This window comes from Panthera uncia (genome assembly GCF_023721935.1).
Source record: "Panthera uncia isolate 11264 chromosome A1 unlocalized genomic scaffold, Puncia_PCG_1.0 HiC_scaffold_16, whole genome shotgun sequence".
NCBI classification, from domain to species: domain Eukaryota; kingdom Metazoa; phylum Chordata; class Mammalia; order Carnivora; family Felidae; genus Panthera; species Panthera uncia.
In genome coordinates, this window is record NW_026057576.1 from 505,711 (window position 1) to 526,762 (window position 21,052).

Below are 21,052 nucleotides of genomic sequence, written 5' to 3' on the forward strand. Positions count from 1 at the left end.
AATATTGAGTAGTTCCTATGTGTCAGGCATAGGAACTTCTTCTTTGACTATTTAGTAGAATTCACCAGTGAAGCCAGCTGATTCTGGGCTGCTTTTCTTTGTCGGGTGGTTTTTGATTACTCAATATCTATTCAGATTTTCTATTTCTTCCTGAGCAAGTGGTGGTAGTTAAGAGTGTTCTAGGAGTTTCTCCATTTTATCTAGGTTATCTAATTTGTTGATGTACAATTGTTTGCAGATTCTCTTATAAACCTATTTCTATAAGGTCAATAATAATGTCCCCATTTACATTTCTGATTTTAGTAATTTAAGCTCCCTCTTTTTTCTTTGTCAGTCTAAAATTTTGTCAGTTTTGTTGATCTTTTCAAAAACCAACTTTTTATTTCATTAATTCTATTTTTCTATTCACCATTTCATATACCTCTGTTCTGATCATTATTATTTCCTTCTGCTGACCTTGGGTTTAATTTGTTCTTTTTTTTTTTTTTCTAGTTCTTTTAGGTGTAATTTGGGTTGTTAGCTTGGGATCTCCCTGCTTTTTTCATATAGGCATTTACAGCAATAAATTTCTTCTGAACACTTTCACCACATCCCATGAGTTTTAGTATGATATGTTTTTGTTTTAACTCATCTCAAAGTATTTTCGAATTACCCTTGTGATTTCCTCTTTGACCCACAGGTTAAGTGTGTTTTGTTTGATTTCCACATATTTGCTATTTTTCCAGTGTTTTTTTTTTTTCTGTTACTAATTTCTAGCTTCATTCCACTGAAGTCAGAGAAAGTACTTTGTATGATTTCAGTTATTTAAATTTACCAAAAATTGCTTTGTGGCTTTACACATGGTCTATCCTAGTTTTGTGTTCTTTTAAAAGAATATGTATTATGCAATTATTGTATGAAGTATTCTATATTTGTCTTTTTTTTAATTTTTTTTATGTTTATTTATTTTTCACAGAGAGAGAGAGACAGAACATGAGCAGGGGAAGGGTAGAGAGAGAGAGGGAGACACAGAATTGGAAGCAGGCTCCAGGCTCTGAGCTGTCAGCACAGAACCCAACACGGGGCCCGAACCCACAAACCACGAGATCATGACCTGAGCCGAAGTTGGACGCTCAACCGACAGAGCCACCCAGGCGCCCCTGTATATTTGTCCTTTAGGTCTTATTGGTTTATAGTGTCTATTTCTTCATTAATCTTCTTTCTAGTTATATCAAATAGTGAAATTGGGTATTGAAGTCTTCAACTATTATTTTAGAACTATCTTATTTCCCCCCTTCATCAGTGTTTACTTCAGATATTTTGGGGCTCTGTTGTTAGAAAATATATTTATAAATGTTCTATTTTTTAATGTATTGACTCATTTATTAATATATAATGTTCTTTGCTTCTTATAACAATTTTGTAATGTTTATTTATATTTGAGAAAGGGAGGGGCAGAGAGAGGGAGACAGAGAATCTGAAGCAGGCTCCAGGCTCTGAGCTGTCAACACAGAGCCCGATGCAGGACTCAAACTCACAAGCCATGAGATCATGACCCAAGCCAAAGTCAGACACTTAACCGACTGAGACACCCAGGCTTCCCTCTTGTAACCAGTTTTGACTTATATTTATTTTTTTTCCCCAGAAATTCTAAAAGGTTTATTTTGTGTCTGATGCTGGATGGTGGAGCTCAATGGTCAAGAAAGAATTCTTAAGATGTTTTATGGTGCAGGGGTGCCTGGGTGGCTCAGTCTGTTGAGCATCTGACTCTTGATTTCAGCTCAGGTCACGATCCCAGGGTCATGGGATCAAGCTCTGCGTCCAGCTCCATGCTTAGCATGGAGCCTGCATAAGATTCTCTCTCTTCTTTTGCCCCTGTCCCCCAATAGTGTGCTTTCTCTCTCTCTCAAATAACAATAATAATAATAATAATAAAGATGTTTTACAGTGCAAAAAGGTGTTTTTATTATAGCATGGGGACAGAAACTGTGGGCAGAAAGATCTCCATTGTGATTGTGAGGAGTGACTGATTATATGCGTTTTCTATCCTATGGAGGGGAAGGTGACATTAGGGCTCCAGGAAATTGCATCTATAGGTTCCTGGAGATCTGACTGTGTTTTTCTTGGGGCACCAGGGTGGCTCAGTCAGTTAAGTGTCTGACTCTTGATCTCAGTTCAGGTTTTGATCTAAGGGTTTTGAGTTAATGCCCTGCATTGGGCTCCACGCAGGGCATGAAACCTATTTTAAAAAGAAAAAAAAGGGGCTCCTGGGTGGCTCAGTCAGTTAAGTGTCCGACTATGGCTCAGGTCTTGATCTCCCAGTTCATGAGTTCAAGCTCTGTGTAGGGCTGTGTGCTGACAGCTTATAGCCTGGAGCCTGCTTCAGATTCTGTCTCTGTCTCTGCCCCTTCCCCACGCCCACTCTCTCTCTCTCAAAAATAAACACTGAAAAAAATTAAAGGAAAAAGACTTTTTCTTGTAAATCATTAAGATTTACAAACTATAGTGGAGTTTCACATTCTGCATGGCTGCAATCTTGACCAGTTGACCATTTGTTTCTCCCCTTCCTTTGTTCTTAAGCAGTCACCAGTGCTTAAGGAATTGTTACACATATCCGCCTTAAGGAGGAGGGGGGTTGTGGGGAGTCAGTTTGCATTTTGCTCTCAGCTTGCCTTTTGCTCTCATCAGCATTAGGCAGCCTAAAGATCAGCCAGAAATGGAAACTTATGGTGTTCTTAAGTCTCTTCTGAGCATGAGTCCTGGGCATGTGTGAGCTTTCTAGATGCACCTGTGTACCCAGCTTTTCAAAGCCCTTATTCCTCTAGGAAATCTCATTCCTGGCTGTTCCTCTCATGCTTTTCCTCCCAGGCCTTCAGCCTGTCTGTACTTTCTACTAACTGTTTGTTGGGATTTGTTGTCCCATGCAGCAAGTTTGCTCACTTGCCTTTCAGTGTTTTGGAGGTGCGTGCCCAAAGTAGCTATTTATCTGCCCTGAGAAAGTTTGAGTTAGGGGAAACAAAGGCAAGCCCATTGTATCAGTCCTTCACGGAACCCCCAGACAGGTCAAAAGAGACAAACATAATTCCTTAGGACAAAGTCTGCTCTGCTCTGCTCCCTCCAGAACCAGATTATCTACACTGGGAATGAGGGCTGGCAAAGGGAGCGGAATGGGTTAAAACATGTAAGAACCTCCTACCTTGTTTCCTCCGCCTTTCTCCTGGTTACACATCTGCTTGTTTGCTGTCAACTTTTGACTATTGTCTGGGTTAAGATAAGGTGGTTTCTGAGTTTTCGTCTCGTTTTTTAAAATGTTCTTGGGGAAGGATGGGCCCTGGGACTCCCTATTATACCAGTTTTGCTTAATGTCACCTAAGCTGATTCATATACCACTCTGTAAGGTAATGATGGGGCGCCTGGGTGGTTCAGTCAGTTAAGCATCTGGCTGTTGGTTTTGGCTCAGATCACACGATCTCAGTTTGTGAGATCCAGCCTCTTGTTGGGCTCTGTGCTGACAGCATGGAGCCTGCTTGGGATTCTCTCTCTGTCCCTCCCCTGTGCACACAAGTATGGATGTGCGCGCGCTCTCTCTCTCTCTCTCTCAAAATAAAGAAACATTACAAAAGACAAAGGAAATGGAGGTCCCAGTAAAGTACCTTGTTGGCAATCCCGAGTAATAAATAGTAGAGTCTGGATTCAAACCCACACCCTCTCTACATCTTTTCTCTTCTCATTTAATTCAGTAGCTGGTGAATTTTATTGTTTTCCTATTATTTTACCCCCTACTCGATGAATCTCAGCCCCCACTTCTCCGGAATGGCAGGTATATATTTATACCTCCGTGAGAACACTACCACAAGCTTCAAACTCAGGAAGTCCTAAACTAAGTTTCATTATCTTACCCTTTTGCTCCTCCAATCTCACACCCTCCCGAAATTTGCTTCTCTTCTGTTCCCAGTAATTACTCTCACTTCTCAGTTAAATGACAGCACCAACCACCCACTTTCACCAAACTGCAACTTTGGAGTTACCCTCACTGCCAAATCCTGACGAAAAAATGAAACTGAAAAAATGCGGAACCCTCAATCCGATCCAGGAAGAGAAACCCTACCCGAGCCCAACGCCTCACTCCTGGGCGACCGCCCGCAATCTTCAGGCTGGGAGCCCTAGGTCCTCGGGGGCGCGGCCTTGGGAGGCAGCCAAGGGCGGGCTTCCGGCAGCGTTCTCCCTGGCTGGGCTTGGCTGCCGCACCCCGGTTCAGCGCCGGAGCCTGGAGCCGGGAATCCGGAATCCGGAAGCAATCCCGGCAGGAGCGCTGGTAGCCGAGAACGGCGGCTGCGGGGACGTCGGAATCCGGGAGCACCAGGAGCCGGGGGCGTGCAGAGTGGGCGGGATTCCCTGGCAGGTGCGTTGGCGCCCCTGGGTGGCCGACCCGGCCCGGCGCAGGCCCGCCGCCCTCCGGGTGGTCCTGTAGTCTAGGCCTGAAGGTGGTCGTGTCGACGCCGCGGCTGCCCGTGGTTTCGCAGTTGTCCTCCCAGCCCTGGCTACTGCAGCGCGCGCCCCCCGGGGGGGAGGGGTTGGAGTGTTCTCGTGCGAGTCGCGGGCCCAGGTGACAGGACACAGGTGGGGCCTCCACGGGGAGCTGGCCCTCAGAGCGGGGGGGGGGGGGGGGGGGGGGGTTCTGGGGGGGGGGGTGAACAGATCGCAGTAGAACTCAATGCTTCTTGTTTCCCGTATGCAGACAGCCTTTCTTCTTCAAGTTAGGTATCAAAGGAAACTTTTCATAAAAATACAGTATTTTGGTGAATAAGCAGGGAATGTAATCCGACTTCATAATTAGGAACACCGTGATAGAAGTATTTAATGTTTATGTTGAAGATCAAAGTTGAAAACTTGGAAATCCGTTAAATATTTCCTGCAGGGAATGCCGAATGACTCATCCAGAGGACTGAGTAGGTAGACGTCAGCTTCTAGAATAACAAGGCTTTGCTGAGTGTTCAACCTTTCGATTCTGGATTGCAAAATAACAATAAACATAAAAATATTTAAAGTGCAGTATTGTGAAAAAGGAGGATTCACTCTCAATATGTGTGTGTTGTGGATTTTTTAGGTACATTTGACTTGATCGTTTATGCAGTAAACATTTATTTACGTTCTGTCTGTGTGCTTAGAGGTATGATATTCCATGGGAATAGAAGCAGTACCAAAGTAGGTGGTCTTTGCTTTTTAGGGGTTTATTAGTCCCACTAGGGGAGTGTGGTATTGATGCAGTGCGGGTCCAAATATGCAAATAATTAGAAATAGAAGTCTTTTCTATAATCCTAGGCTTTAATTGATGCATGAAAGACTTTTTAGTAAGCAGACATTTATTGAATGCCTACTGTGTACCAAAAGTGAGCTAGATTCTAGGGATATAAAGATAAACAAGGCACAGCCCCTCAAATAGCATTGATCCTCGTAGAGAAATTGATTAAGAGTGGAGAACAGCCAATGATTATCCACAGATGTGTGATGAAAGCTGCCAGTCTGTAGGGTTGTTGAGAGGGCCAGAGCAGGGCAGCAAATCAGAGGGAGAAGGGTTCCAGAAAGAGCCACTGTCTAGGGAGATACTGAGGCTTTCAAAGAGGAAGAAATGCCATTTGTAAAGACATGAAAATGCAAGGCAGTAAGCCTCTTGCTTCCAACTGCACCACTGGTTTTTGGGTAGAGTAGCTGGAATTTGGGAGGAGTTGCTCAGGAAATTTCTCAGTTGCTGGAGATGTATGCTCTAGTCCTGTGTCCCTAACACAGGGCCTGATGGATGGAAGGCACTCAGAGATCTCATATGTATGTAGTAGGCCCTGGTAAAAATATGCAGAGATGCTGACTGTTGTTTAGGAAAAGCTTGGAAAGCAGGGAGAGACTGGTGGCCCATGTCTCTTGGGAGAGCTGCTAGCCAGGAGAGGCCACACATTGCAGAGAGACACCACATACAATCTGTAGGAAGACAGAAGTCAAGGCCTGATTTGAGATTGCATAGAACTTAGAGTCTGTTTCTCTACCTCCTCTGTGGCCCCAGCTGCTAAGAATGGGCCAGAGTTTGATAAAATGTTTGTTTAGGGGTGCCTGGGTGGCTCAGTCGGTAGAGCGTCCAACTTTGGCTCAGGTCATGATCTCACAGTGTGTGAGTTCCCTTCGGGCTCTGTGCTGGCAGCTCAGAGCCTGGAGCCTGCTTCGAATTCTGTTTGTCTCCCTCTCTTTCTGCTCCTCCCCCACTCATGCTCTCTCTCTCTCTCTCTCTCTCTCTCTCTCTCTCTCAAAAATACATAAACATTAAAAAAAATTTTTTAATGTTTGTTTATACTTTGATTTCACAAAATGGTGAATGTACTTAATGCCACTGAGCTGTACGCTTAAGAATGGTTAAAATGGTAAATTTTGTGTTAGGTCCATTTTACACCAAAATAAAGGCTAAAAAATATCTATGTAACAAGTTTAAAACATTTTCTTCAAAGTGTATTTTCTAATGAATAATTTTCACTAACCAAATATCTGATGACTTGGGGAAAAGTTAAATTACACATAGACACTACAAATATTTTCAAAGAATATTTAGTGATATGGGCAAATTCTCATTACAAGGTGGCTCAGTAAGTTAAGCGTTAGACTTTGGCTCAGGTAATGATCTCGCGGTTCTAGGTTTGAGCCCTGTGTCAGACCCTGTGCTGGCAGCTCAGAGCCTGGAGCTAGCTTCAGATTCCCTCTCTCTCTGCCCCTTGCCTGCCCATACACTCAGGCTCGCTCTCTCTCTCTCTCTCTCTTTCAAAAATAAACATCTAAAAAACATTTTATTAAGTTAGATAAAAGAAGCACTATAAAATACAATAAATAATATTCATAAATATATATTTTTATAAAAATAATTTGTAAAATATATTGATACAGGAAAGAATAATATCAAAGATATTGAAAGAAATATCAAAATATCAACAGTGGAGTTATTTCCCGATAGAGGGATCATAGGTACTTTAAAATTTTTTTTAATGTTTTTATTCATTTTTGAGACACAGAGAGACAGAGCATGAGCAGGGGAGGATCAGAGAGAGAGGGAGACACAGAATTCGAAGCAAGCTCCAGGCTCTGAGCTGTCAGCACAGAGCCTGACGCAGGGCTCAGACTGACGGACTGTGACATCATGACCTGAGCCGAAGTTGGATGCCCAACCGACTGAGCCACCCAGGCGCCCCTCGTAGGTACTTTTTTAAAACAACTTTACAGACATATAAGTTATATACCATTAATTTCACCCATTTTAATGGCATGATTCAAAGATTTTTAATAAAGTTACCAAATTGTGCATCATCACCATAATCTACCTTCGAACATTTCCATCACTGTATGTGCTCTTTATTTTTCTTTGTACTGTTTAACCTACTTTGGGGGAGAAGTTATTTCTATAAAGACAAATTCATAGTAATTTCCTAAGAACTTTAGGCAAAACTGAAAAGTAATACAATTTAAGCTAAATATAAATTAACAAGAATAAAAATTACTTGAACTCTGACTCAGTATTGTTTAGGATTTTAGGTCTGTTCTCTAAGACAATCATGGGAGTTACAAACAAAGATTTACATATAGGGATATACATTTTAGCTTTGGTTTTGATGCCAAAAATTAGAAACAATTTACTTGCCCAGCAATATAGAAATAGTTCATTTATGATACATATCTCAGATAGTCTCTGTTAAAAATGTTTTCCAAGAATGTTTAATGATTTAATGCTAATGACAAAATGCTGCCATAATGCAAGATAAGTATTGTGAATATGGTATGATTTCAATTTTGATAATAAAATAGTCAATTACAGTACATACACGTAGAAAAAAAAACCTGGAAGAAAAAGCAAAAGAAATTGTTAACATGACCTCTATGTTTTGAAATTATTTTGCTGTTATGTAGTTCTGAATTTTCCACATTTTCTTTTTTTTTTTTTTTAACGTTTATTTATTTTTGAGACAGAGAGAGACAGAGCATGAATGGGGGAGGGTCAGAGAGAGAGAGGGAGACACAGAATCCGAAACAGGCTCCAGGCTCTGAGCTGTCAGCACAGAGCTGATGTGGGGCTTGAACTCACGAACCACGAGATCATGACCTGAGCCGAAGTCGGACGCTTAACCGACTGAGTCACCCAGGCGCCCCTGAATTTTCCACATTTTCTAAGATGAGCACGAATGACTTTCTATTAGAAAACATTTTTGGGGGGGCGCCTGGGTGGCTCAGTTGGTCGAGTGTCCGACTTCGGCTCAGGTCATGATCTCACGGTCCGTGAGTTCAAGCCCCACATCAGCTCTGTGCTGGCAGCTCAGAGCCTGGAGCCTGTTTTGGATTCTGTGTCTCCCTCTCTCTCTGACCCTGCCCCATTCATGCTCTGTCTCTCTCTGTCTCAAAAATAAATAAACGTTAAAAAAAAAATTAAAAAAAAAAAAAAGAAAACATTTTTTTAAAGACCAGGTGAGAGGACTTAAGAACTCACCCAGGACAGATCTGGAGAGGTGGATTCGAGCAGCCACGCCCATCCAGCCTTCCCTGTCCAACAGTGGCAGAATGCATTATATAGAGACTTTTCTGAAAATTTTTAAAGATTCATTAGAGAGTTTTAGTGTTTTGTTTGTTTTTTAACTGTCAGAGATTAAAAGCAAGACAGATTAATCTGAATGACATAGTGTGATAACTTTCACAGTATCCATCGGCAGCTCTCCCATCTACAAACCCTGACAAGTATGAACCAATTCAAACATAAAAGGCAATCAATACACAGGAAGTAAGTAAATATTAATGCTATGGAAGGGCAGAATTAGATCAAGGGACTTCAGTTTAACCAGATGTCATAAGAAAAAAATTTGAACCCCCTTTGTTCGTTTACTGGACAGATACTACTAGGTCCTGGGTAGGATACACAAGTGTAGGGTGGGGATAGGGAGAAGAGTCCCAGGGAGAAGGAACAGCATGTGTGAAGGCCCTGAGGACCCAACTTGGGGTTTTTGCCAACCTGGAGAAAAAAGCCAGTGTGGCCAGGGCAGAGTGAGAGAGAGGTGCAGGAGGAGGCTGTGGGGAGAGTGGCCAGGCCTTGAACCATAGTAAGAAACTTAAATTTCATTTGAAACATAATTTTAAGAAAAAAAGTTCTGCAGCTACGGCGTGGAGATTAGAAGCAGAGAGGAGCAGAAGTGGGGAGAGGAGTCAGGACTCCACTGATGGGGGCATGGGCCAGGGTGACAACGGAGACGGAGACGGGGAAAGTGGATAGGTTCCACTTATGCTTAGGGGTGGTGAGAAAGAGCTGCTGATCACCGAAGGGGGTAAGACAGGGAGAAATCAAGGGTAGCACCCAGTGGCTTGAGGGGCCAGCAGCACCCGGCATCCACTTGCCTAGAGGGGAACAGGGGGAAGGCCTAGGTTGCGGACTTGGTAAGTCTGGGTGCCTGAAGCGCACACATGGGGGAGGCAGTGGGCATTTTGTCCCAAATGAGGGGTGGTCCTCACGTAGGCGGTATTTAGGGCCTTGAGAAATGGGCACCATTGCTCATCGAAGGAGACTGGAGTGGGGACTCCAGCCTGGGAGAACTGGGCGTTCGAGAGGGAGGTGGAGTTTAAGGAGAAACCCGGAACCCCGAGCTCTGGGTCTGGCGGGAGGCTGGGCCCCCGTAGGCGCCCTGGGAGACTGGCGGCGTCCCGTGGTCCTAGAGCCCGCCAACTATCGGCCTCACTCGGAGGTCAGACGTGGGAGCCGCTTTCCCCAAACATCAGCTTATTTGGGAGAACCTGTTAGAGATGACTCCAGTTTTAAAAAATTGACAAATAGCTACTGTGAATTAAATCAGTATCTCACCATTTATTAGTTTATTGTTAAATACCCATAAAATTTCTTTCAAGTCAAAATACGCTCATTTTTCTTAGGAGTAATCTTTAATGTAATTTGGAAAGTGTGACAATAAAAGAAATTGAATTAACATACAGATATCTTTCCCTTTAAACATAAATTGTATATGTTTGTTACTAATTGCTCAATTTTTCTCCAGAATGACTTAACGGAAACCGACATAACTAATGGGTCTCTTTGATTTTATAGAATTATATATAAATATCCATGGATTCATTATCACATAGTATTTTTAATTTAGAAATAAATGCTTCTATATTCTTAAACCACACACTTGATCTGTAACTAAAATCTGTACATTTTCATTTAGCTATATATTATGCACCTATACCAATGTATTTCAGGTGTCATAATATCAGACGTAAAAACTAGAAATGATTCTAAAACTAATATACTTATTGCAGGTTTGACGACTGTCCAATTTTTATGGTTAAATGTGATTGCAATGCCTTTTTAAAATGCCCAGCTTCCCGCAGTTTGCATGTAAAGCAATTCTAGATTCAGTCAGTTGTATTCACTGAGAAGAGAATCCTTTAAAACTATGACTTGAAACTTTTTTTCCTACAGGATGACTGTGGGGATCTTTGCAAATTGTACCTTCTGTTTGAAAGTCAAGCACTTACCTCGTCAACAGAAGAAAAAGCTACAAAATGACATTAAGGAGAATGGTGGAAAATTTTCCTTTTTATTAAATCCTCAGGTATTTGCAGATTTTGTAAGAACTGTGTGGTAAACACTGTGCATTAGGGGAGGGTAGGTTGGGGAGCCAGGATAGCTCAGTGGGTAGAGCATGTGACTCTTGACTCGGGGTCTTGAGCTCAAGCCCCACATCGGAGGTAGAGCTTATCTTAAAATAGTAAGATTAAGACATTTTTTAAAAAAGGGAGAGCGGGTCATGGTTAGAAGAGTAAGCAGAGAAAATTGGCAGCAGGAGAAAGTCACCGAAAGCAGGTGAAATTGTGACATTGCCAACAAGGAAGTGGACTGGAGAAAGGCAGAGGAGGGAAGACCATCATCCCACCTTCTCTCCATTGCTGTGAGCTGTAGGGAAATCCTACATGCCCTGTGAATCTGAGGATATTAGAGCACAGCCAAAGATATAAATAGAAATGATTTCAGACCAGCCAAATCTATTCTCGAAGGAGAAAAGTTATGGGGTACAGAGTTTCGCAAAAAGCCCTCTATCCAGGGGCACCCAGGTGACTCAGTTGGTTAAGTGCCCGACTCTTGATTTTAGCTCAGGTCGTGATCTCATGTTTTGTGAAGTAGAGCCCTGCGTTGGGCTCTGTCTGCGCTGATGGCATGGAGCCTGTTTGGGATTCTCTCTGTCTCTGTCTCTGTCTCTGTCTCTGTCTCTCTCTCTCTCTCTCCCTGCCCCTCCCCCATGTGAGTGCATGCTTTCTCTCTCTCAAAATAAATAAGTAAACATTAGAGAAAAGGGTTCTCTGTGTAATCACTCACCAGTCTGTCAACCCTGGAGTGTCACCTGTACAGTGTGACCTGTAAGGGACAGAGAGGAAAACATGCATTGCAGACTGATCTTTGTGATACAGCTTGTATTGCTTGTTTTGTTTATTTAAAAGCTGAAGGGAGCTTCCCTCTTTTGAAATGAATTGTAGGCCTGACAGTTTAAATATAGAATTTTGGCAGCTGGATGAAATCTTAAAAATAATTAAGGCTAACCTCTTCTTCTATAAACACTTCATCATAATGAAATTAAAGTCTGAAGTCATTGGATCCCAGGCTTCCAAACGCCAGGCTTGCCCCTGTCTGTTGCTCCTTCCTGTGTTGCTGAACTGATGGGTGACTTCAGCCGGCCCCTTCCTGGACCAGATCCCCGGGGCTTGCTGCCAGCGAGTGTGGTTTTTCTATGAAGTATGTTCAACTCCAGTGGGATGCTAGGTGCTTTCTGGCACTTAAGTAGTTTGCCTGTGGTTATCAGAAACGGAATGTCTCTATTTACCTCCAGTTTAAGCAGAACTGCATATACTTTCCTTATACAGTTTCCCTCACTTGCTTATCTCACCATTTCTTTGGGTGGATGGATGATTCATGACTGTTACACCTTCTCAGTTTATCTTCTGGGTAAAGAATAAAGAATAGCATCATGGTCTCTCCTTATTCGGAATTTCCCACATACTTTGAGTGCAACCTTTTTGAAAGTTATGTTGTCAATGTACATACATTTTTGAAATGTGCTTACCAGGTATTATAACCAAGGAGACAGCTGGGTGTGTATTGTTGAGGAATGAGCTCCAAGGTAAATTGCCAAGTGGAAAAACACATTCAGAGCAGAATGTTTAGGGTGCTGCCATTTGTGGCTAAACACAGGGCTGTGTGCTTACATGTGTGTTGCCTATGTGTACAATAGCTCTGGAAGGATACTCAAGAAGTTACATGAGGTGCCGCTGGGGAGAGTAACTGGGAACAATGGTGGGGAATATGTTAATTTATTATTATTATTACTACTGTACTTTTTAGATTTTCTACAATGTACATATACTCTTTATTGCAAAATAAATTAATAAAATTACAACTTAATGGGGCACCTGACTGGCTCAGTTGGTTGAGCATCCAACTCTTGATTTCAGCTTGGGTAATGATCCCAGGGTCATGAGATTGAGCCCTGTGTCAGGCTCCATATTCAGCATGGAGCCTACTTGAGATTCTCCCTCTCTCTCTCTCTCTCTCTCTCTCCCTCTCCCTCTCCCCCCTCCCTCCCTCTCCCCCCCTTTACCCCTCTTCCCTGCTCATACTTTCTCTCTAAAATAACATTTGTTAAAAGTTAAAAAAAATACAGTTAAAAAAATAAAAATAAATAAAATTACAAGTTAGCAAATTAAATAAATAATGAATACCTTTTGAATCTGCCATTCCACTCTTAAGAAAATAATTAAACAAGTGTACAAGAAGATATTCAGCACAACTTTGTTTAGAGGAGTGAAAATTTGGAAATAACCCCTAGGGTTGGTTAATCCATTGTGGTACATTCATATCCATACTCTTTATTTTTTACATTTTTAATTTTTTAATTTTTTATTATTATTTACTTTAATTTTAATTTTATGTTTTTATTGGAGAGAGAGAGAGTGAGAGAGGGCAAGCGCTAGCAAGGGAGAGGGGCAGAGGGAGAGAAAGAATCTTAAGAAAGCTCCACACTCAGCATGGAGTCCAATGCGGGGCTTGATCCCATGACCCTGGTATCATGATCTGAGCTGAAATCAAGAGTGGAATGCTCACTCAGACACTCAGACTCAGACCACTCAGGCACCCCATATCCATACTCTTTAAAAACTGTGGGGGCACCTGGGTGGCTCAGTCAGTTAAGTGTCTGACTTTGGCTCAGGTGGTGGTCTCACGGCTCATTAATTCGAGCCCTGGGTCAGGCTCTGTGCAGACAGCTCAGAGCCTGGAACTTGCTTCAGATTCTGTCTCTGTCTCTCTCTGCCCCTCCCCTGCTTGCTCTCTGTCTCTCTCTCTTTCTGTCTCAAATATAAGTAAAACATTAAAATTTTTTTCAAAATAACCTGTTGATTTTGGGGGCACCTGGGTGGCTCAGTTGGTTAAGTGTCTGACTTTGGCTCAAGTACTGATCTCACGGTTCATGAGTTCGAGCCCTGCATGCACTGTCAGCATGTGCTTTGGATCCTCTGTCTCCCTCTCTCTCTGCCCCTCCCCTGTGTGCACACACTCTCTCTCAAAAATAAACATTTTTTAAAAAACCTTGATTTTTTTTACCTTTTATGTAACTAAAACATATTATTTATAAGGGTTTTAGAAAGCTGAGAATGATTACTACAAATTATCTTCAAGATTCTTTAAGGGTGAAAATTACAGATACAAGTAATATATTTAGATATTATTTTTACAAGTACATAATGATTTGGTTATTTTTTTTTTCTAAGTGCACACATATAATCTTAGATAATGCTGATGTTCTGAGCCAGTATCAACTGAACTCTATCCAAAAGAACCATATCCATATAACAAACCCAGATTTTATATGGGAATCTATCAAAGAAAGGAGACTCTTGGACGTAACGAATTATGATCCTCATAAGTCACCAGACATCACACCACCTCCTTGTCAAAAGGCAAGAAGTTCTGGTAAGTATTTTATATCAAGTACTTAATATATTATAGGTGCTATAATAAACATTTTGGTTTGTCCAAGATAGTATAGTCAAAGGATTGTCCAAAAATATTACAAAAATAGGGGTGCGCGGGTGGCTCAGTCAGTTAAGCATCGGACTCTTGATTTGGGTTCAGGTCATGATCTTACAGTTCATGAGATTGAGGCCTGTGTTGGGCTCTGTGCTGACAGAGCAGAGCCTGCTTTGGATTCCCCCTCACTGTCTCTCTCTGCCCTTCCCCTGCACGCATACACATGTGTGCACTCTCTCTCTCAAAATAAATAAGCTTAAAAAAAAAAGAAATATGACAAAAATAATTAAACTTCTTATCTCAGAATATAGGCAAATAGTGAAGGACAAAAGACTACTTTAGCAATAGGAATAAATTTCTTAATATCCAATCTAATGTGATCAGATTCAAAAAGACTACAAAAACACTGATAATCTCAGAAAACTTGATGTGTAATTTTATCTGGGAAGGGGAAGAAACTTTGTGTTTAAAAAATTATGACTGGAAATTTTATGATTAGCATTTTGCTAAATAAGTTCTTTCCAAAAGATGATCTCTCCAAAGGAAACATATCTCCTTTATAGACCAGATTTTATTTTGGAATCTGGCCAAGAAGCAAGACTTTGGACATAGAGAAATGCAGTCTTCATGAGACACATCAAAAGTCAAGCAGTTCTGATAAATAATAATTTATAGTAAGCACATGATATATGTTAGATACCATATTGTGTATATAAATTGTATTATTTATGAGAATTTTAGAAATCTAAATGTTTGGTATGGTGCAGCCTCTTTAGACAAATGATTGTCCAGAAATGCTGTCATCAGACTTTCTTGCTCTCAAGAAATGGTAGCTAAAACAAAATAGGCAGAATGGTAAACTCCTCCAGGGGTGCCTGGGTGGTTCAGTTGGTTAAGCATCTGACTTCAGCTCAGGTCATGATCTCATGGTTTGTGAGTTCGAGCCCCCCATCAGGCTCTGTGCTGACAGCTCAGAGCCTGGATCCTGCTTCAGATTGTGTCTCCCTCTCTCTCTGTCTCCCTGCTTGCACTCTGTCTCTCTCTCTTTCTCAAAAATAAATTGACATTAAAAAAAAAAAAAAAGAATAGTAAACTCCTTTTACATTAAAAATGTTTTTCAACATCCAGAATAATACCCTCGGATTTGGAATTACTATAACTACATTGACGCCTTTTGATATCTTGATAGTATATATATATACATATATATATATATATATATATATGTATATATATATAGTTTTAGAGATAGCATGCAAGCGGGGAAAAGGGGCAGAGAGAGAGAGAGAGAGAGAGAGAGAGAGAGAATCTCAAGCAGCTCCACACCCCAGCATGGAGCCCAACATGTTGCTCGATCTCACCACCCTGGGATCATGAGCCAAGCCAAAATCAAGAGTCGGATGCTTAATCGACTGAGCCACCAGGCACCCCTTGGTAGCATAATTAAAACTGGAAAGAAATCCTTTTATAAAAGAAGTTATTCCGTATGTATCATAATGCCATAGACAGTGTTATGATTCTTTTATAAGAAAAACATGAAGCAAAAATTGCTTGGCTTCACATATGAGCCCTCGAATTTCCCTCCTTTAAAACATCCCAGTTCCTTCATTTGTGACATGATGGCACTGGGGAACCACTCTGATCCTGCAGCATATTAGAAATGCATTTCATGTTGGGGCACCTGGGTGGCTCAGTCGGTTAAGCGCCAGACTTGGGTTCAGGTCATGATTTCGCTGCTCATGAGTTGGAGCCCCGCATTGGGCTCTGTACTGACAGCTGAGAGCCGGGAGCTTAGAGCTTGCTTCAGATTCTGTCTCCATCTCTCTGCCTCTCCCCTACTCGTGCTCTGTCTCTCTCTCTCTCTCTCTCTCTCTCTCTATCTCAAATATAAAATAAAACACAAAAAAATTTAAAAAAGAAAAAAAGAAATGCATTTCATGGGGCGCCTGTGTGGCTTAGTTGGTTAAGTGTCTGACTCTTGAATTCGGCTCAGGTCATGATCCCAAGATTGTGGGATTGAACCCTTGGACTCTGCTGGGCATGGAGCCTGCTTGAGATTCTCTCTCTCTCTCTCTCTCTCTCTCTCTCTCTCTGCCTACCCCTCCCCCACTTGCATGTACATGCTCTCTCTCTCAAAAAGAAGAAAGAAATGCATTTCATAACTATCCTCACCATAATCTTCAGAAGAGAAAAATGCTATTTGAAATTGTATATCTATCAATGAGTTTCACATAATACAGATTTTATTACAATTGTCCTCACATGCCTATTAAAAGAGAATTATAATGTATTCTCACCATCTTTTGTCTTTAATCTTTTTGTCCCACCTGCTCTGTCCTTAGATCACCAATTTCTATAGCTAATTTGAGGACATCTTTAAAAAAGATAATAGCATGGTAAATATTACCTATACTCAAGAATCTTAACAATTCCAGGGTTTATTGTTGATAATTTTAATAAATCTTTGAGTAGCAAACAAGTGTTTTGTTTGTTTTCTCTTAGAAATGACAACAGATGATCTGTCCCAGGACAACTCCACTGAGAAGGAAAACGTTGTGGAACTCACAGAGTAATCTACTTCTGATCATTAAGACTCTCCAGTTTTGCAAAGTATTTTGTAAACCTCAAACACAGTTTTAAAATACTATTAGTACCTCACGTTTCTTGTAGTATTTTTGTTTATCTTGCTTATCTAATTCTAGGCTTTTATTTATTTAAGACTTTTTACTTCAACTAGTAGAGTGATAATTATTTCCATCTTAGTATTATACAAGATTGGACATGATAGTTGGATTGATTTGAAAAAAGAAAAGGTTTGGGCAGTCTCCTCACCCTGCTACCTTACAGAGAAGCCTTTAGAGTAGAGACAGTCCCTTACTCCCTACCTAATGTGTCAAAAACTGGAAATGACAGCCTTTTGCAAATGGACCGTGTGCAGCTTCTTCCAGCATACCCCAAACTGTAATGTCAGTTAAGGGTCACATTTAGCTTCATTTTATTTGTTAATCGTAGTGTTAAAAAAGAGAGCAAATACCAAAGATAAAAGTACAGATTATGAGAAGTCTGACACTTTTATTTCAAAGGGTTGTTGACTGTAGTCCAGACAATCTCTGGTGTGAGCCTAAGTGATTGGTTCCTAAGGGTCAGAACCCAAGAGGATGCAGGATTGGTTCTCTCTCCAGTGCGCTGGCCTGCTTCTCTTATGCCCTGCCTCTGCTTCAGGACGCCCACCTTCTGATGCAGACACTCAGTATTTGGCATGAGAACTCTAAAGTTACACACAGGAGGAATCCAGCTCATTCCATAAGACTTTCTAACCATTTTCAGAATATCTAAGGAGGCATTAGGAACTTAAAATGTATTTTGTATGGGATTAGGAGACATCCAAGAAAAAATTTATGAAAAGGCTCTTTAGTTTAAAAGTCCATTGTGGGGCGCCTGGGTGGCGCAGTCGGTTGGGCGTCCGACTTCAGCCAGGTCACGATCTCGCGGTCCGTGAGTTCGAGCCCCGCGTCAGGCTCTGGGCTGATGGCTCGGAGCCTGGAGCCTGTTTCTGATTCTGTGTCTCCCTCTCTCTCTGCCCCTCCCCCGTTCATGCTCTGTCTCTCTCTGTCCCAAAAATAAATAAAAAACGTTGAAAAAAAAAAATTTAAAAGTCCATTGTAATGTTTCATTTTTCTTATACAAATTTCAGGTCTTATACAGAGAATGCTGAAATTCCTCATTTTCCACAAGATTTCGAAGTTGCAAAATATAACACCTTGGAAAAAGTAAGAGCCTGATTTGTAGTTGAAAAAAAAACCCCGAATGTCTTCTGATTACTTTTCCTGTTTGATAATTTTCTCATTGTTTTGGAAAATTGTGCATATCCTGAATAAATATTTAATAGATGAGTTGATTTTTAATAGTCAAAAAAATTTTATATTTAAAATGTAACATTTAACTTCTTAGTGTTTTTATTATAAAAGTAATACCTGCTCACAATAAAATATAAACAGTACAAAATATTAATGGGACTTTAAAAGTAAAGGACTTCTTCCGTGTTTATTAATGGCTTCTGTATTTTAAGAGTAGATTTGACACTGTTTACATTATGTTGAATTTCCATTACCACTCATTAAAAAGAAAAGGAGATAATTCTTTCTCCAGTGTCGTGTAAATGAAAACCCTCGCATTCAAAATGATGCTCCATTTGTATTTTTTAGATATTTTAATGAAATGTAACTTGAAAACAACATTCCTTCTGTGATAGAGAAAATATAAAAAGTGGTGTAGTTTAAACACATACAGATATATCTGTAGTAAAAACACAGGCAGGAGATATACCAAAATATTAATAGTAATTATATCGGTAGTGTGCTTTCCGGTAATTTTTATTTTTTCTTCATACTTTGTGCATTTTCCGAATTGTGTCTCCCGTGAACTTGTGTTGGCTTTATAATCTACATTTTTAAATGGTGCGTGCGGCTTGTTATTTAACGGACACACAACCTATTTTCCAGGTTGGGGCGGAGGGTGGTAAGGCAGTGGCGGTGGTGGAGCTGCAGTGCTCCCGGGAGGAGCCCGGGGACGCCGCCTTCCTGATATCCGCACACTTCCTCTCGGCCACCGGCGTCAAGGTATCGATCTTTATATTGATTCGTATGTGTTTATCCACCCTCGTTCATAACTAGTTTCCTTAACACTGGTCAAGGTACCGGCCAATCTGTTACCGTTTTTCTTTTTACCTGGTAAATGGTTTTGAAAAGTTGAGCCGTGTTCTCCCTTGCAGTGTAGCCGGTGAAGGAAAGGGGTGAGAGCGGCGCCTTGACTAGAGCCGCACGGGGTTCTTCAATGTCAGTAGGGGAATATTCAGCGGGTGCAGGGCACGTGGGCTTCCTGCCCCTGTGTTGAAGCACTTAGGGGAACTTGCCTAATGCACACACTGCTAAAAACCACCCATTCACACACTTGGTTAAGTACCTGCTGAGTACCAAGTGATCTACCAGAAGGCAAAGATAAAAATTACTTAGGGGCGCGTGGGTGGCTCCGTCGGCGAGGAGTCTGACTTCAGCTCAGGTCATGATCTGGCAGTACACGAGTTCAAGCCCCGCCTCAGGCTCTGTGCTGACAGCTCCAACCCTGCAGCCTGCTTCGTTCTGTGTCTCCCTCTCTCTCTCTGCCCCTCCCCCTTTTGCATTCTCTCTCTCTCTCTCTCTTAAAAATAAATAAACATTAAATTTTCTTTTTTTAATTACTTCAAACCCTGCCCCTCAGAGGTAGATCACCACCAGGGAAGATTCATGATTGTAACCCCCTGGGACAGAACTGGGACAGAACCCACTGGGACAGAACTGATACTGAAATGTAAAGTATTGTAGGCTCACAAACAACCAGGAAGCCTTTGCAGAGCCCAAGACCTTTGCATTAGGTCACTGTCAAGTCAAGGGCATGGTTCCCATCTGAAACTATTATGACACAAAAATAAATTCAGAACTAATACCTAAAGTTCAAAGCAAATGCTGCCACACCACCAGGGTGTCTTCCGTTTAGACAGACTTACAGGCAGGAAGCACAGCACCCACAGGGCACACAGACCCTCTTCAGGGGGAGTGGTCCTCGCAGCATGTTACTCGGGCTCTGGATGCTTCTGGCTTTGCCCCCGCTGGAGGTGCCAGCTGTGGTGCCAGGAGGGAGACTCACATCAGGAGGAGGCAGGATCTACCTGACGTAGAAAGTCACCCACAGTAGCCCGTGCCTGTTGTAACATGGGCCTAGGTTGGAGATGTCTTGAAGGGAGATGCCCATTGCTCGCATCACTGCCCTCAGGGAAGCCCAAGGCTCAGGTTTCCCACCCACCATTTAAGTTTCATTCATTGAACTCCTGGTCCTGATGCAATTTATTAATGAGAGGTCACTAATAACCTAAGCAATTTTGCCTAATATTACAGCGTCCCACCCTTATCAGCTTTCCACAGGAACAAATATAAAAAGTTAATCCAGGGGCGCCTGGGTGGCTTGGTCGGTTAAGCGTCCGACTTCGGCTCGAGTCATGATCTCACGGTCCGTGAGTTCGAGCCCCGCGTTAGGCTCTGTGCTGACAGCTCATAGGCTGGAGCCTGTTTCAGATTCTGTGTCTCCCTCTCTCTGACCCTCCCCCGTTCATGCTCTGTCTCTCTCTGTCTCAAAAATAAATAAATGTTAAAAAAAATTAAAAAAAAAAAAAAAAGTTAATCCAAGTCGAATGTGTCCAAGGAGGAGAAGGGGTTTTGTTAACCTTTTACCCAAAAACATGTGCTCTGTTTTGTGGAGGATTTAGTTGTGTGGGTAAAAAGTAAGGAAACATCAAGTTGAAAACCATGATAGAGTGTGTTGTCACTGGTTTTCTTTACTGAAAACTATAAGGCTGCATCAGCCACTGTGTCCCCTCCTGCTTACTATCTCGAGAGCCCTTCCTGAGTGCCTTCCGCCCTTAGCAGGCGTGAGTCTGAGAACACAAGTAGAGTGCTCCTCCGGTGAGTGTGTTCACTTTGATAGAAATTATCCTCACCAACTATGAAAGAGCTGTCCTGCAGAAGAGGCTTTTCTAGTTTGCCCCTCTCATAAAAAGCCAATTTGATGGAAACCTTCCAAAATTGTGTTAAACTCTGCCTTCTCAAATGGAGTAACTTGAACATGGTATGCTCTTTTCTCTAAGCTTCAGAGGTGTCCTGTGGCCACCAGAGCGGGAGGGCAGTTGAGCAGTGTCATGAGTAGCCTGGCTTCTTCCCGGGGCGGCACACTCCAGAGCCAGAGGCTTGGCTGACACCCAAACCGACACCCATGGGCAAGACCTCCCCCGTTCTCTGAGGTTAATGACTTTGGGATAACTGCTCACTACAGGAGCACGGATTTCCAGGAAAAGCAGAAGAATGCCACATCCATGGGCAGGTTGGAATGAGGGAGACAGTTTGCGTCTATCCACAGGATGCCTTGTTCCACTCCCTCAACATTATTTGCGTGACCTGAGAGCTT

General features: G+C 41.9%; 1 protein-coding gene across 3 annotated transcripts in view; it reads left to right on the top strand.

Annotated features, from left to right (window-relative positions):
* The first annotated feature begins 4,077 nt into the window (after positions 1–4,077).
* Positions 4,078–21,052, top strand: part of PARP4 (poly(ADP-ribose) polymerase family member 4) — a 107,607-nt gene continuing 90,632 nt past the window's right edge. For 2 of the 3 annotated variants that reach the window (XR_007461037.1, XM_049646678.1), the window contains exons 1-6: positions 4,078–4,381; positions 10,463–10,595; positions 13,801–14,002; positions 16,562–16,628; positions 17,754–17,829; positions 18,562–18,678. Coding sequence is in view for 2 of the 3 variants with exons in the window: in XM_049646678.1 (XP_049502635.1) it covers positions 10,464–10,595; positions 13,801–14,002; positions 16,562–16,628; positions 17,754–17,829; positions 18,562–18,678 (594 nt within the window). In the remaining variant the exon portion in view is untranslated. Of the gene's footprint in view, positions 4,382–10,462; positions 10,596–13,800; positions 14,003–16,561; positions 16,629–17,753; positions 17,830–18,561; positions 18,679–21,052 lie in introns of those variants that run through there. The other variant, XM_049646680.1, reaches the window with a different exon arrangement.